Source organism: Theobroma umbraticum, unplaced genomic scaffold (genome assembly GCF_002168275.2).
Source record: "Theobroma umbraticum cultivar Fairchild unplaced genomic scaffold, ASM216827v3 scaffold_86.0, whole genome shotgun sequence".
Classification (NCBI taxonomy): Eukaryota; Viridiplantae; Streptophyta; class Magnoliopsida; order Malvales; family Malvaceae; genus Theobroma; species Theobroma umbraticum.
The window spans coordinates 551,708-567,234 of record NW_018397263.1 but is presented as its reverse complement, the minus strand read 5'-3'; the positions used below and the strand labels follow the sequence as shown (position 1 = coordinate 567,234).

Here is a 15,527-nt window from a genome sequence, read left to right as displayed (position 1 = left end):
ATTGTATATATTTTATTTTATTGAAGAAAATATGAATATTCATTTTGTTGGATCCAAGATCTATGATATAAATATATATCTAGTAGACATTACTACAATACACACTATATTTAAAGATAATAAATATTTTTCCTGCTTGACAATAGAAAAAAAAAATCAATGCTAATTTTCAATATTTAGTAGTACAAGATTAATTGAAAACTCTGAAAGAGTTAATATTTTACTACATTAAGAAATAAAGTAATAGATAATGTATTATTTTCTATTAAGTTTTAAAAAAATTTATTAAGTTTTAAAGATATTCGTCTGAATAGATATCATTTTGAGACAAATAATGAAAGAGACACTTAATAACTCTATATTACATCCACTATCTCAAGTAGAAAGTGTGCGTTAAAAAAAATTATTCACTCTGTTCTCAAAATTAAACAATATAAATATTAGAATAATTAAAACTCATAGTAAACCGGAAGTTCACTAATGATTTTAATGTTTGGCATGATCGGTTGGACCATCTCGGATCAATTATGTTACAAAAAAATGATTAAAAATTTACATGATCAATCATTGAAAAATCAAAAGATTTTTCAATCTAATAAATTTTATATACTGCTTGCTCTGATGGTAAATAAATTATAAAGTTATCAACAGCTAAAGTTAGGAATAAATTCCTTATGTTTTTTAATAATATTCAAGGTTATATGTGGATTTATACATCTACCATATGAATCGTTTAGATATTTTATAATTTTAATTGATGCATCGACTAGATAATCACGTGTGCTTATTATCAACTTGTAATTTGACATTTACAACTATTTGTTTGCAAGCACATTTTTCTAGTTATATAATCATGATTATGTGTCTTGACAATGCTGGTGGATTTACATCTCAAACTTTTAATATTGCATATTAGTTAGAATAACTATTGAATAGCCTGTTGCTTATGTTTATCTACAAAATGATCTAGCAGAATTATTTATTAAACACTTTCAACTGATAGCAAGACCATTATTTATGAAATTCAAACTCCTAATGTCTGCTTGGGGCATGCCATTTTAGATGCAGCAACATTTGTATGCATCAAGCTAAATGAGTTATTATAAGTTCTCCTTATACAATTCATTTATGCTCATGACCCAAATATTTCCCATCTAAAAATTTTTGAATGTGCAGTATATGTTTCAATTGCTCCACTGCAATGCATAAAGATGGGTTTTCAAAAGAGGTTATAAATATATGTTGAATACGAATCTCCATTTGTAATTAAATATTTAGAATCATCAATGGGAGATTTATTCATGACAAAGTTTCTCAATTGTCATATTGATGAAACAATTTTTCTAACATTAGGGGGAGAATAATAAGCAGTTGCAAACTATTCAAAAAATAATAATAATAAGCAGCTGCAAAAGAAAATTTTTTAGAATGAATTCTCATTATTTAGTTTTGATCCTCGTACAAATCAATATAAACTTGAAGTTCAAAAGATAATTCTTTTATAAAATATAGTAAATCAGTTACTAGACGTATTTACTGACCTAAAAGAATAACTAGATCTTATGAACCAGCTACAAATGCTCCTATTAACATTAATATCCTTTTAGGATAAGGCATGCTAAAAGCGTTGAGACCAATCGGTTCTAAAGATAAAATCTTCGAAAAAAAAAGAAGAAGCAAATATTTAAGATGGTTAGAAAGAGGAAATACAAACTCTAGAAGAGACCCCTGACATAATTGATAAAATTTTAGAAGAAATTTAGATACCTGAAATTATTGAAAGTGAAGAGATCTCAATCAATTATGTCATAATGAGAAAAGATGGAACTGATAAATAAACGTCGATGATATTTTGTTTATAACATAGAGCTCAATATTATGAAAAAAAATGAGAATCTTAAACTTTTATTTATTGAAGAATGTAGACAAAGAAATGATTGGCTAATGTAAAAAGACGCAATTAAGAAGGAATTGAATTTATTTGCAAAACGTGAAGTTTTGGACTTGTAGTTCATAAACCAAATATTGTTAAACTAATAAAATATAAATGGGTATTTGTACGAATATGAAATGAGAAAAATGAGATTGTGAGATATAAAGCACGACTTGTTGCACAAGATTTTTCTCAAAAACCTGATATTGATTATAAAGAGACATATTCTCTATGGTGAATTACAACTCTATATTAACTAGTCTAGCAATATGAGAAGATTGAAATGTGTCTAATGAATGTAGCTACAGCCTATTTATAAAACTCATTTGATATCAACATCTATATAAAAATTTTTGAAGGATTTAAATTGCCGGAAGCATAAAAATTTAAATTTTCAAGAAATTTATTCGATCAAATTAAATAAATCTATATATAGATTAAAACAATCTAGACACATGTGGTATAATTGCTTTAATGCCTATTTATTGAAAGAAGACTATCGAAATAATTCTATATGCCCATATATTTTATACAAAAATTTAGATATGAATTTATTATAATTGTTGGTTATGTTAATGACTTGAACATTATTGAAATTCTTTAAAAAGCTGTAGATTAATTAAAGAGAGATTTTGAGATAAAGGACCTTGAAAAAAATAAAATTTTGTTTGGGTCTTTAAATTGAACACTTGGCAAATAGAATTTTTGTCCATCAATTAAATTATATTACAAAAATGCTAAAATATTTTTATATGAAGAAAACATATCCACTGAGTTCACTAATAATTGTAAGGTCACTAGATCTGAAAAAAGACTTTTTTCGACCTTGTGAGGATAATGAAGAACTTCTTAGTCCTAAAGTACCATATCTTATTACAATTAAAGTACTAATATATCTTGCTAGCAATACATGACTTAATATATCAATTGCTGTGAATTTGTTAACAAGATATAGTTCTTTTCTAACTCGAAAACATTATAATGGAATTAAATATATACTTCGATATCTCCGATAAACAATGGATATAGGCTTATATTATTCAAATGCATAAAAATAAAATTTAATTAGTTATGCAAATGCATGATTTTTATCTAATCTACACAAAACTCGATCCCAGACAGGTTACTTGTTCACATATGGAGGTATGGCTATTTCAAGGCATTTATAAAGCAAACTATAGTTACTACTTCTTCTAACTATGTAGAAATTTTAGCAACTCATGAGGCAAGTCGTGAATGTGTCTGGTTAAGATATGTAACTCAACATTTTCAAGAAACGTGTGATTTGTCAACCAAGAAGGAAATTCTAACAACATTATATGAGGATAATACTGCTTGCATAACACAGTTAAAGGAAGGATATATTAAAGGCGATCGAACAAAACACACAGTTTGCCAAAATTCTTCTTCACTCATGATCTCCAAGAAAAAGGTAAAATTAATGTTCAACAAATTCAATCAAATGACAATCTAGCATATTTATTCACCAAAGCCCTTTTTACTACAATATTTGAAAAGATTGAAATGCATCATTTTAAAGATCTCTATAATGCTATCATCAGGGAGAGTAAAATACACAATATACTCTTTTCCTTCATCAAGATTTTTCCCACTAGGTTTTTCTTGATAAGGTTTTTAATGAGGTAGTATTCCAAAAGCGTATTCTTAAAAAAAATTATGTATTTTTTTCCTTCATTTTGAATTTTTTCTCATGAAGTTTTTTTCTAGTAAAGTTTTAACGATCCATATTCCTAATACAATGGATATTCAAGAAGGAGTGTTATGAATATTTTTATGAATATCCATTTATATTATCTATATCTATATTTGATGTAAATTACATTGGATTAGAATTTAATCTATTTAATCCTTAATTAAGTGTTATCTTCATCTTGTAAATTCAATTTAGATAAGGAGTTATTATTCTATAAATAGACCTCTTCACTTCATTTGTAAAGACATACTTGAATAAGATCTTTTTACTCATTCTAAATACTTTTTTCCTCTCTATGTACTTTTTCTTATATTTCTCTTATAGTTGTTCTTTCATATTTATTTCTTAACACTTTTTAATTAATTAAATGTTTTGATTAATTCCATGATTTTTCATTTTCCAAATTCCCATTTTTACAATAAAAGATCATGAATTAGAAATCATTTTTTGTTACAGAATCAATCCTAACAATTGTTCGGAAAAAATTAAGTTAAAATAAAATCTAGAGATATTTTTTACCGTATTACAATAAAATAAAGTATATTAACAAAAGAAAAGTCAATAATACATAATGGTGTGATTAGTTTTAGAATACCTATAATTTAGATTCAATAAAAGCAGCAATAAAGTATTTCACTTTCCATATGAAGAGAAAATTAATTTTTATAAGACTGAGATCGAACATGCTCGTATATATGTGTTATAAGTGTCGTTCATTAAGAGTAAATTATACTGATAGACTTATATTATTTACAATTTAAAATTTGGGACGAATTACATCTTTATATTGTATGATCTTTTAATTTTTTTATAGTTTATTCATACAATCATGAATTCTATTATTAAAAAAACAAAAATTACTATTGTAAGTCTTTTCTTAATTAATTGGCATCGAACCAAGACTTGTTTAAACATATGCAAAGGAGGAGGTGGCAACCTTTGGACATGAAAAGAAAGAGTTAGAGAAACAGGTAGAAGAATAATTCAACAACTGACAACATAATTTATGTAATACCATGATTAGATGCTAGAATTGTAAGGTGATCATGTAAGTTTCACGTGTAATTCATTTTATTTCTAATTTTTAAGATTTTGCATTGATTTTATGTCATGTCTTGAGTGACAAAAGCTTTTTATATTTTAACGTAAGAGATGATGTCTTCAAATTAATATTTAAAATAACCACTATATCACTATATCATCAAAAAAATACTAAAATAAGAGTCAAATTAAATAAAGTTTGATCTTATGATTGTTCCTTTATTACTTTTCCCTCCTTTTTGTTCTAATCTCATTCCACCACTACTTTTATTTTCTTTATATTTAGTATCTTTTGATTATTTGGATTTACATGTTTGTAGTGTATGAATTAATCAAAATAGAATTTCAAACTTTCACCTTTAACCCGTTTTTTTTTTCTCGGAAAAAAATTATGATCACTTGATTTTAAATCAACCTGTGCATAAAAAAATTTATATAACCTTACTATCGAAAAAATAAATTGATGAATAAAATATTGTTATTTTAATTAATTTAATTAAAATTTTTATATCCTAATACATTTTTAATGAAGAAAATAAGAAAAAACAGAAGAAACTCAACTTGTTGAGGCATCAATCACGTGTCAAATATTGGCAGAAAAAGAGAAAGAGCTATAAACTTCACAACTACGTGACCATTATAACCCTTCCCCCACCACCTTTCATTGTCTTCAACTCTTCCTTTGCATTACCGGTACTCGACTTTGTGTATTCCATTTTTCATTTTTATTCTCAATTATTTTTGAGTCATTTATTTCCCTAAATAAAATATATCTTTAAAGTTGATATTTACATGTGATTAGAGTCAAACATGTTCAATTATTTTCAACAAACGAAAAAAAAAGATCGAATTCAGAACATATAACATGAGTTGCTACGTAATGATTTTTTTTTTTGTTTTTTTGGTGAAAAATGCTTATAACTCAATTGATAATCTTCTTAGTTTGCTAAATCAGTACATTCATTTTATAACTTTCAGCATAATAGTTATAGCATTAATTTGTTTGCTTTCCTCAAAGGAAGAAAAGTACTCTTGATTCCATGGATGGCATGTTTTCAAAAGAACGCCCTAGAGATATTGAGCTACTCAGCTTTGCATTAATCAATTTGCTGCATGCTTTCAAGAGGGACTTAAAGCTCATGCACGTAATCTATGATGTATTTTATTTCTATGATTAAAAACAACTTATTTCTAGCAAAAATTAAGTACAACGATGGTTGGTTAAACAATTAGATAACTTAATTAATTTCAAATCCTTCATTGAAGTTATGGGAAAAAAAAAGAAATTTAAATGTATTTAAAGTATTCATGTTGAAAAACAAGCTAGGGTACATGTTGATTTTGATTGCAATGATCTCTATGGTTTATATTGCTCTACACTATGTAGAGATATATGCCATCATATCATGAGTCTTATTCAAAAATAAAGTAGGAAAAGAATAGAAGGGTCTCATTCTTTCCTTGATTTCCTTACATAGAACACCAAAATGATGCGTAAAAATGTCAATTTCCTTGTCCTTTTAACAAAATTATTTCAATGGGATTTCAATATCTCGAAAGCTGTATGGAACACGAAGTTTCCTAATAGAAATTGGTGGGTTTTGATGCATCATTTTCAGAAGGTGAATGCTCCGTCCTTGCACAAACTTTTTTGATCCAAAGTTTTCCTAGAAGGATGAGTGGACGACAAGCAGGGATCCAATCAATTGTGTAACTCTATATGAAATTAAGGTACTACGCAATAATTCATTGTTTCGGAATTGCTTTACGTAGAAAGATATTTCTTCATCAAGAAATGGATGTATCATCTTGTAGGGCATTGTTAAGGTATAAACATAAAATATTACTATTTAAAGGAGAGACTCATAATCCGATCTAGTTGATTAATTTGTTTCGTGCTATTATTCCCTTTTAAGAATATACATCGGAAATTTATAATTCGTCAAACAATATAAATTTGATAATTTATTTTTATTTTTAAGAATTTTTTGATAAATATGTATCTTATATCGTATGCACTGAGCTCAAGACTCGAAATTCAACTCATTGTATTTTTGGGATGGGAGCTTGTAGCAAGCAAAGGAGTGAAACATTTGCATTGCAAAGCGAAGTCCGACGGTAAAACAAAGCTCTTGGAGTAAAAGTCCAATACCCTTCCACCGTCGTCCTTCACGCACCATCCCCAATGAAGTTCGCAGACAGGCAAACAAGGAATATATGTACTGCTTATTATAGTGTCATATATTCTTTTTTTTTTTTTGAGAATATTTTTACGATACAACAGTTAAATAAGAGAGACAAATTTTATCATTTACTTGAAAGGTTTATTTGTCATTCTATAATGTTTTATCTTTCGGGTTTTTGTTATCTTTATGAATCGTAAGACTTAGACTTGATTTCTCTTGAATATTATTATATGTTAATTGGTTTTTGAAGTAATAAACTGTATTAAATGTAAAGATATATACAGTTTGAAAAATGATAATCTAACTAATTAGGGAAAGGATAGGTATTAAAAGAAAAAGAAAAGCACTGCACTGCCATTGTTTACTCTAGCTTCTACATGTTAATCAATTACAAGAACAAGTCGAGACAAGACATATTTCTATACGTTACAAATTCAAAGCCCTCTCTTGTCAAAAGATAAGAGCATCGATTTTTTCTTTAATTTCTAATTAATATGAAGATTAGTGAGTATTTTTGCTATTATTCTTTTTACAATTTTTTCAACTCTCTTTTTTGACCTTTTAACATTTCTATATCGTTATGGTGGATTGAAAATTGGATGAGCATGTGGTTCTATGATTGATTCTTGTTTCGTTTACTTATAAATGTACATGATGAAAGTTGAAATGACCCAAGATTAGTCAAATCAAAACGAAGTGATTTCCTTGGAAAACAAATTGCCAAATTTCTTCATGAATCATGATAGCACCTTAGCATGATTAATGTTGCCATTCAAACCATGGAATGGGACGACTTTCTCAGTCCAGAAAAAACTCAGTTTTCATGCTAATTAGCTTTGAGTTTCCATTGTTCGACCATGTTTTTGTGCAGATGATCTTAATAGAGCCAAAGCCAAAGCCAAAGACCCAAAGAAGGCCATTGGTCCCCCAATGAACCAGGGCTCGGGGGAAATCCAATGTCGAAATGTGTTGGACTTGTGTGGAAGTGTGAACTCCTGGAAATACCCTTTGTGTTTTTTTATAGCCAATTATTTCGTTTCTGCTGCGACAATGTTTTCCAGGAGAACCATGTGTGCTTGACACTGGCCCCTGTAAGAGTCTCTTTTTGGCCCTTTGGAAAAGCATTGCCTCGTGATATTGCATGAAGATAAAGAACGCTTTCTGAAAGGGAAATGGGGTGCAAAAAAGTCGTGGAGTGCATGTGAACAAGTTCTACAAGTAACCACTAACACTAATCTAGATCGATGAGTTATGAATTATACAAGAGCATTTCAATCTTTTCGCCTTCTTAGTGCTTTTGAGTTTTGACCCTTTTCTCCTTTTTTTTTGTCAGTTGTTAAAAGTTGCTGGCTGAGTATACATGTTTATCTGAATGCTGCATTGAAAATCTTGGTATTTTGCTCCAAGGAATTCGTCTCAAACTTCTTGCAATTGAAGAGTTAAAGCAAACCAACCAAATCCCACAACACCTTATCCAAAACGTTTTACAGTGTAAACAATATGAGTTGCTTTCAATGATTGACCCGTAAACCATTGACATATCTCAGGTGTTAATAGGCAGTAGCCCCCGAAACTTGACTGAAGATAAACTAATTATAATTTGTTGTGGTTGTAATTAAAGCAGTGTTAAAGTAATTTCAAGAATATTCATCTCATTGATTTTATATGATATTAGAACAGATGTTATTTTTATTTATATTTTTTTTATAATTGAAGAAAAGGGTTTCGAATTTTATTTTTTAAGTGAAGAAATAATGTATCAATCAGTGAGTCGAATGTTTAGGTGCTTTCATTCATTATCTTTATTATGAATTTTTTCTGTAATTTATATCATATGATAAATTCATGTTACAAAATTAACTAGGAACGAAAAAGCGTTGTTGGTTTGCTTTGATCTCATGCAGAATCCAGCTGTTTACTCAAAAGTATTTCATGTAGAAATTGATGCAAAAGGACCCTCATAGCTAGCAGCAAGGTGGCGACTGTGACTGATGGTATTTGTTTTGAAGAGAGAATTTTGGCACGTTAGGACAGATTTGGCGTCTTCGATGTTGCTTGCAGTGCATGATAAAGACTTGGAAGGCACAACCGTGATTTTATTTTTTTGCGGCCTAATGAAGACTTTGAAGCATCTATGCAAATTACGAACTAAGCGTGAGGACGAAAGAGCTGCGTTTTTTCTACTTTTGTCTCAACAAATTCCCATCCCTTTCCCCTTGTTTTGTACATTAGATTGCACTTAACTCGAGACGACATAATATCTTGGCTACATTACAAGGAAGAAGATTCCAAGTGCTATTGTTTACCGCCCACAGAGCTCGGTCAACATGTCAATGGTGAAAGTTGAACAGAGGAGAGAATAAAAGAAAATGCTGGATGGCTTTGGCTTTTGGGTTTTACTGATTTCGGAAGCATCATCTTCGTCTAGCGATGCACCAATAATTGTCACATGTACAAAGTTATCAACATTCACAGCGAGGCAATCAGGTTTGATCCGACAACTGATTGGCAGTTAGACCTTCCTTATGCCTGCCGTAGGCTAGAAAGATTCGGACAGAATTAACGGTTAAATTTAACCTGCCGCTGAATCAACATTAAGCCTGCCTACACGCAAGAATCAGCCTCAGTTGAAAACTCTATCGAAGCTTACGGAACACTGGGCAAAAATACAACTTCCAAGCTAATCTTGGGCTAGATAGATGTGGTCCGCACTCTGAAAAAACGATCAAGCTTGCCCCAAGACTGACGCAAGAGTTAATCTTGGGCTGCAAAGAGAGTCAGAATAAAGATCAGCCAGCGCCCAACAGCAACACAAGAATTAACCACTGTCGGCTGTCGCTGACTTTTCGAAACCTATGGTCCAGTGGACTACTAAACAGTCTATACTGAAGCTTTATGCGACAATGGGCTACAATCTGCCTTCCAATCCGATCCTGGACTGGAAAGGTATGGCCAGAGCCTCCCATGTGTGATGGCTGCAACGCAATTGGCAGGTGCTGATATGACCCTACAAAGTGCCAGACATGTCCAAGCATGCCGATGTAAAATTCCATTTGGCACCCAAAACGCAAGAGGCAAGAGACCATATTTTCTTTAGGCAAGAATATATTAAGCACTACACAATTCAATCCCATGTTGTCAACCAGAAACAATAATCAAAAAAGGTTGGTAGTGGTAAGAGAGAATCATACACGCCTAACTCTATGGCCACAAGGTGTTTTCCACGATTAACATTAGCAGAGACAAACAAGGTGAACTTGGCCCCTCCATAATTCCTTGTAAAACCACCAGGCAAAAAGGACCCCATTCAATGCAAAGAGCCCTCCTCCGCAAATAATCACAAGAGAAAGCAAAGTCTAAAGATATACAAGGAATGATCCGGTACTTTTTCTTGCAAGGATGAACTAAACAAAGAACTGGTATGATGATGCCTACTCATTCCCCAAGTTCAGAGAACCATCCTTCATCAGCTTCATGCTTAGACTGTTGAATCTCCCTCTTGAGTAATGTCGAGAAGCCTTTCTCCAATCTGTACCAGTTTTCATCATGGCTGCGAATTCATCATAGCTGATACGTCCATCCTGCATTTGCAAAAGAATTGTCAGTCAAATTGAAATATGCTTAATAAATCTATTAGTGACAAACATTCAGGTCATCACCTTGTCTGTGTCCACTTCTTGGAAGATGTCATTTGCAACACTAGTACAATCATCTGCTCCATCCTCCATTAATGAATCCCGAAGCTCATCAGGCTCAATGTAACCATTGCCATCTTTGTCAAAATAGGAAAAGGCCTTTCGAAGATGCTCATCATTGGCCATTCTTTGCAGATGGAGAGATACGGCAAGAAATTCCCCATAGTCCAATGTTCCCTTCCCATTAGCATCAACCTGTTGTCAACAAACATATTTTTAGCATTCAAAATTAAAAGAAACACATGCCTAGGCTATGATGCCACTATCTGTGTTAAAATTGGATATGTCAGAATGGACTGAGGGAATTTCAGCCACATTAGGGAAACATCTCGACAAGTAGGAAAACTGTTAAAGGTGTTTATCAAATTCAAAATTGATCAACAGCTAAGGAAAAGAGATAAAAGGGGGGAAAGCAGCATTACCAATGGCCTCTAGTATCAACACCAAAAAATTGCAACCTATAGGAACTACTAAAGTAAAAGCTCTAATAACAACTGTAGAACTCCTACATAAAACTAGTATTGGCCGACTAGCTGCTAAATACTCTCTTTTTCTAAAGACAGTCTATTCTTTCAAAAAACTAAAATGCATTCTTGTTTCTCTACTTGGAAAATGTAGTGACACTGATTCTAGGCAACCTAAGCCTTCCCATTATTATAGCTTTGTCTGTGCATGTTTATAATTGCAGGAGGTGATGACATTTGGTGGTCGAAGGCCACCTACTCCTTCAAATTCTTACCGTAAACTATCATCAGATATCCAACTTCTACAAGGCTGCTCTATCAATTGGACAAACATACTTCATAGGAAAATGAAAAAAGGAAAGCCACACAAGCATTACCATTAATACTAATAAACAAAATCACAGTTAAAGACAACAACAGATCCATGAATCTTTAAAAGAACTGCATAACATAAAATATATATATATATATATATGGGGATATAATATTATGTCTGATTACCGCATGAAATGATTCAGCTTAAATATTTAAACCGATCGGTGACTAGCGTGAGTCTCCAAGCAGCCCAATTGACAATAAGAGTTCGCGAAATTAGAACAAGTCTTGGTCAACTAGTAGTTCTTATGATCATATTGTACGACTACACTTACAAAAAGTATCTGTACTGAGAAAGTGAAAAAGATTTTTGACTGATATTTCGATGAGAATTAGCACAAACCAGGAAAATAAGGTATCATAATACTTGTTAATTCAAGGCAGAGTATAAACCAAAACACACTCACAGCTTCAATAAGCATCTGCACTTCAGACTCTGCAAGGTGTGAACCAAAATTTCTAAATCCAGCTTTCAGCTCTTCAATTGAAACGATGCCATCATTGTCAGTGTCCATTTTCTTGAACATTTCTTTGATGTCTTCAACTTCTTCAATGGATAAGAACTCAGCAATAACCTAATTCAAATTAACCTTTAAGATAACCCCAGGAATGAAAGAAATAACCAATGATCTAGCAGAATTCTCAGCATTAGTGAACCAACCCGCAGGGCTTTTCTTTTGAATCTGTTCATCATTGAAAATTGTTTAAGCCTTGACTTAACAACATCGCCAAGAGGAACATTGGGAGCTTTTTTAGCATTTTGGAGCCAAGGATGCTCTGTGAGAAGAGGCAACACACAGATTAGGCGTAAACTATCACTAGTCATATCATATTAATTTAATGGAGAAAGCAATAGGAACATATGCGTTGGTAAAATAAATTTTGAAGTAAACTGGGAAGGTGATATTAATAAGATTTTATCTTATATTTGAAGGTGTAGAAAGAGCCTATCAGAAGATCAAATAGAATCATCAAAGGCTACGCCTTAAGGCCTAGCCACCCCAGTCCCATCAACTCCCTTCCATGAAACATACACAAGTTCATCTAGGAGTAGCACAGAGGAAATGATACTACCAAGACACTTGTTTTGCAGTGAGACGAAGCTTTGGGTCTGGTTCCAGCATTTGCCTGACTAGACTCTTAGCACTCTCTGAAATATTTGGCCATGGGTCCCGTTTGAAATCTATTAACCCTCTAAGAATGGCCTGTGCAACACCTTGTTCAGACTCTGCATCAAAAGTACACTTTAAGTAGGAATAACAATTCAACTTATTTTTGATGCATTAATGCACATCAGCACATCCAACAGATATGCACACACCTGCATACAGACAAAGATATTCGACAGAAATATACTTACCAGCCCAAAAAGGAGGAACCCCACACAACAAAATATAGAGTATGACTCCTGCACTCCATATATCTATTTCTGGTCCATAATTTCGTTTGAGCACCTCAGGAGCCATATAATATGGACTTCCAACAATCTCAGAGAATCGTTCACCTGAAATTTACAAATTATAGGCATTAAAACATAATTGAAAATAATAAAAAAAAAAAAAACAATCTACAATAATAGAAGGAAAAGTGGTCAAACTATAGGCCCGCAGAGCTTATCCTAAATATCATAATATGTTCCACCCGTACTATTTCATACCCCCACCAGTGTATCCATAACACATCCAACCCAACCACACAGATTTTGTGATCAAAACTGGGAAATTATTGATCAGACAGAGATAAATTAGGCAGAAACTTTTTAGCACATGAAACCTTGGACTTATGGTGCCTGCTATACCAGTTTCCTGGAAATGAAAATATTAAAGGAATTAATACAAGTAAACTCAGCCCCATCTTGAGTAATAAAACATGAAAATCTTCAAAAAACCTAAAGCAGACAGAAACTATATAGTCTACTAAACGATTTCAAAAATTGGACCATTCATCTGGGGTAAGGACAATCTACTTTATTTGAGACACATCTGCTATAAGGTTAACCACTGCATTACCCATGACACCTCATGAAAAGGAAGCAAGGAAACTTGTATCCATTCAATAAAGCTATAGTTCAGAGTTTCCCTAGTGTGACCATGCAAGATCACTTTAAGAGAAAATTCTTGTCACAAACATAACTGAGCGTCACCAATAGTGCTGATAACTCAATGGCCATTGGTTAATGGATCAGTATGAGAAAAAAATTGAAGTATTGAAAATCAGATGAACAGCAGCAATTACCATACCTAAAACTTACAATGTTTCGTCCTCAATTTGAGGTAAGTAATCAGTATTATAGATTTAAACCAAGGAGAAAGATATATACAATATTCTTTTTTAGGAGAAGAAAAGAGAAATCAAAGACTCCAAAGTGTTCAATTGTGACAGATAATGAAAAAGAAAATATATAAACAAATAAAAAGAAACAAACCTACGAGACTTGCAAGAAAAAAAGTAAGCTTCCACCTTCCACCATAAAGGGAAACGAACCAATAGTGATTCAATTTGCAAAAGAACAGACAAAGTACATGAAAAACTGTTGTTAACAAGGCTGAAACATGCGCAACCACATTCTTCTGTTTGTTCATTTCAGGCAATATAAGTGCCTAGTAACATTGCTTCAAAGGGATTGGAGCTACTACAGTAGCCCATAAAAGCTACCTTAAAGCATAGGCATAGCCAAATAAAATTAACCAAAGTGCGTATTTCGTCACTACAAAAACCATAAACAAACGAATAAACAGATAAATGCATACAGGCTACACCACATCGGCATGTCTAATCCCACAAACTTAGATCATTCTTCCATGTACCTTTCCTTCAGGGTCAAATGTTTTCGTGGCATAATCAGAACCCAGCTTGTCAAAATACAATCTTTGCTCAATAATTAAATAATTCGAACCAAGCGTTATCACTCATAATTCGAACTAAAGATGGTACATTCTTGAAAAGGCACTCAGTTATTTATACATTCAAACTTTGAACAACTTACCTGGTTTGAAAAATATCGATAACCCAAAATCGATAGCTTTTAACGGCGAATTCTCTTTCTTATTAGCGAACAAAAAATTCTCAGGCTTCAAATCTCTATGAATCACTCCATGCTTATGGCAAAGCTGAACCACTTCCACAATCGTCCTCCGTTACCGCGGCGGCGGCTCTCTCAGTGTAATGTCCTCTGGCCACGATCCTATCGAAGAGCTCACCACTTCGCAAAGCTCCATCACCAGATGAACCGCATTGTCATCCTCGCAAGCTTCTTTCAAGCTCACGATACTCGAATTCTTCGGCAAATGCTTCATTATCGCAACTTCCCGTCTCACATCCTCGATATCCACGGCGGTCCTCAGCTTCCTCTTCGAGATAGACTTGCACGCGAGCAACTCGCGCGTCCCGGTCGATGCAAAGGTAAGTAACCCGAACTCACCTCGTCCCAGCTCGCGATCCACCAGGTACTTCTCCTCAATGTTCTCCTTCGGAACCCCGTTCAACACCGTGATCGCGGCTTCTGCTTGAAAACGGAATCTTTACGGGCGTGATCGTGTGCGGAGAAGTTCGATTTTACGTCCTCCCTCGCGACGGCCGCTGGAGATCTACAACAATTCCCATTCACTCCCCCCCGCCCCCCCCTACGAAAACACAGCCTTATCCCCCCCTCCCTCCCCCGGATCTCGTCGAAACCAACCACCGCTAAAAAAAACCAAACACCCGCCCTACACCAAGAAATGCTTAGCTAGGGTTTCACATTATAGGTAAAAAGCAAAACAAGCCCTAGCTTTCTAGCTCCGATAGACTGGAATCAAAGCGAAGAGAGTGATTGAGAAAGAGAGAGACAGAGAGAGAGAGAAAGAAATTAGTGAGTACGGCAACGGAGCAGACACTTTTAGTGAGAGTTCGTCTTTTGATATTTTTAATTTTCTTTTTTTTAATAAAATAAAATAAAATAATTTTAATTTTAATGTATTTTTTTAAAAATCGTGGATGTTCTTTGATTCTGTGAACTTTGTCGGCTAATCGAAGAGAGAGAAACGGAAACGGGACGGTGGAGTGGGAAAAGAGACGGAGGGGTGAAGGGTGGTGGGGATTGGTTGAGTGTTTCGCGTTATACCGGGGGATTGTCCGCAT

At 33.0% G+C, this 15,527-nt stretch overlaps 2 protein-coding genes across 2 annotated transcripts; both read right to left on the bottom strand.

The window, feature by feature from the left end:
• Positions 1-9,941: 9,941 nt before the first annotated feature.
• Positions 9,942-12,220, bottom strand: LOC149526899 (calcium-dependent protein kinase 13-like). Its single transcript, XM_089784213.1, has 4 exons — positions 12,070-12,220; positions 11,816-11,983; positions 10,534-10,764; positions 9,942-10,455 (listed from the first exon to the last, which is right to left on the bottom strand). Exons 1-4 carry the CDS (start codon positions 12,100-12,102, stop codon positions 10,306-10,308), a joined length of 582 nt encoding a protein of 193 aa, XP_089640339.1. The 5' UTR covers positions 12,103-12,220; the 3' UTR covers positions 9,942-10,305.
• Positions 12,221-12,419: 199 nt separating this feature from the next.
• On the bottom strand, positions 12,420-15,527 carry LOC110420645 (calcium-dependent protein kinase 13-like). Its single transcript, XM_021434025.2, is given in 7 exon segments — positions 12,420-12,636; positions 12,769-12,912; positions 14,395-14,542; positions 14,544-14,611; positions 14,614-14,919; positions 14,922-15,115; positions 15,511-15,527. Coding segments are annotated over 7 exon segments (1,035 nt in total). The 3' UTR covers positions 12,420-12,478.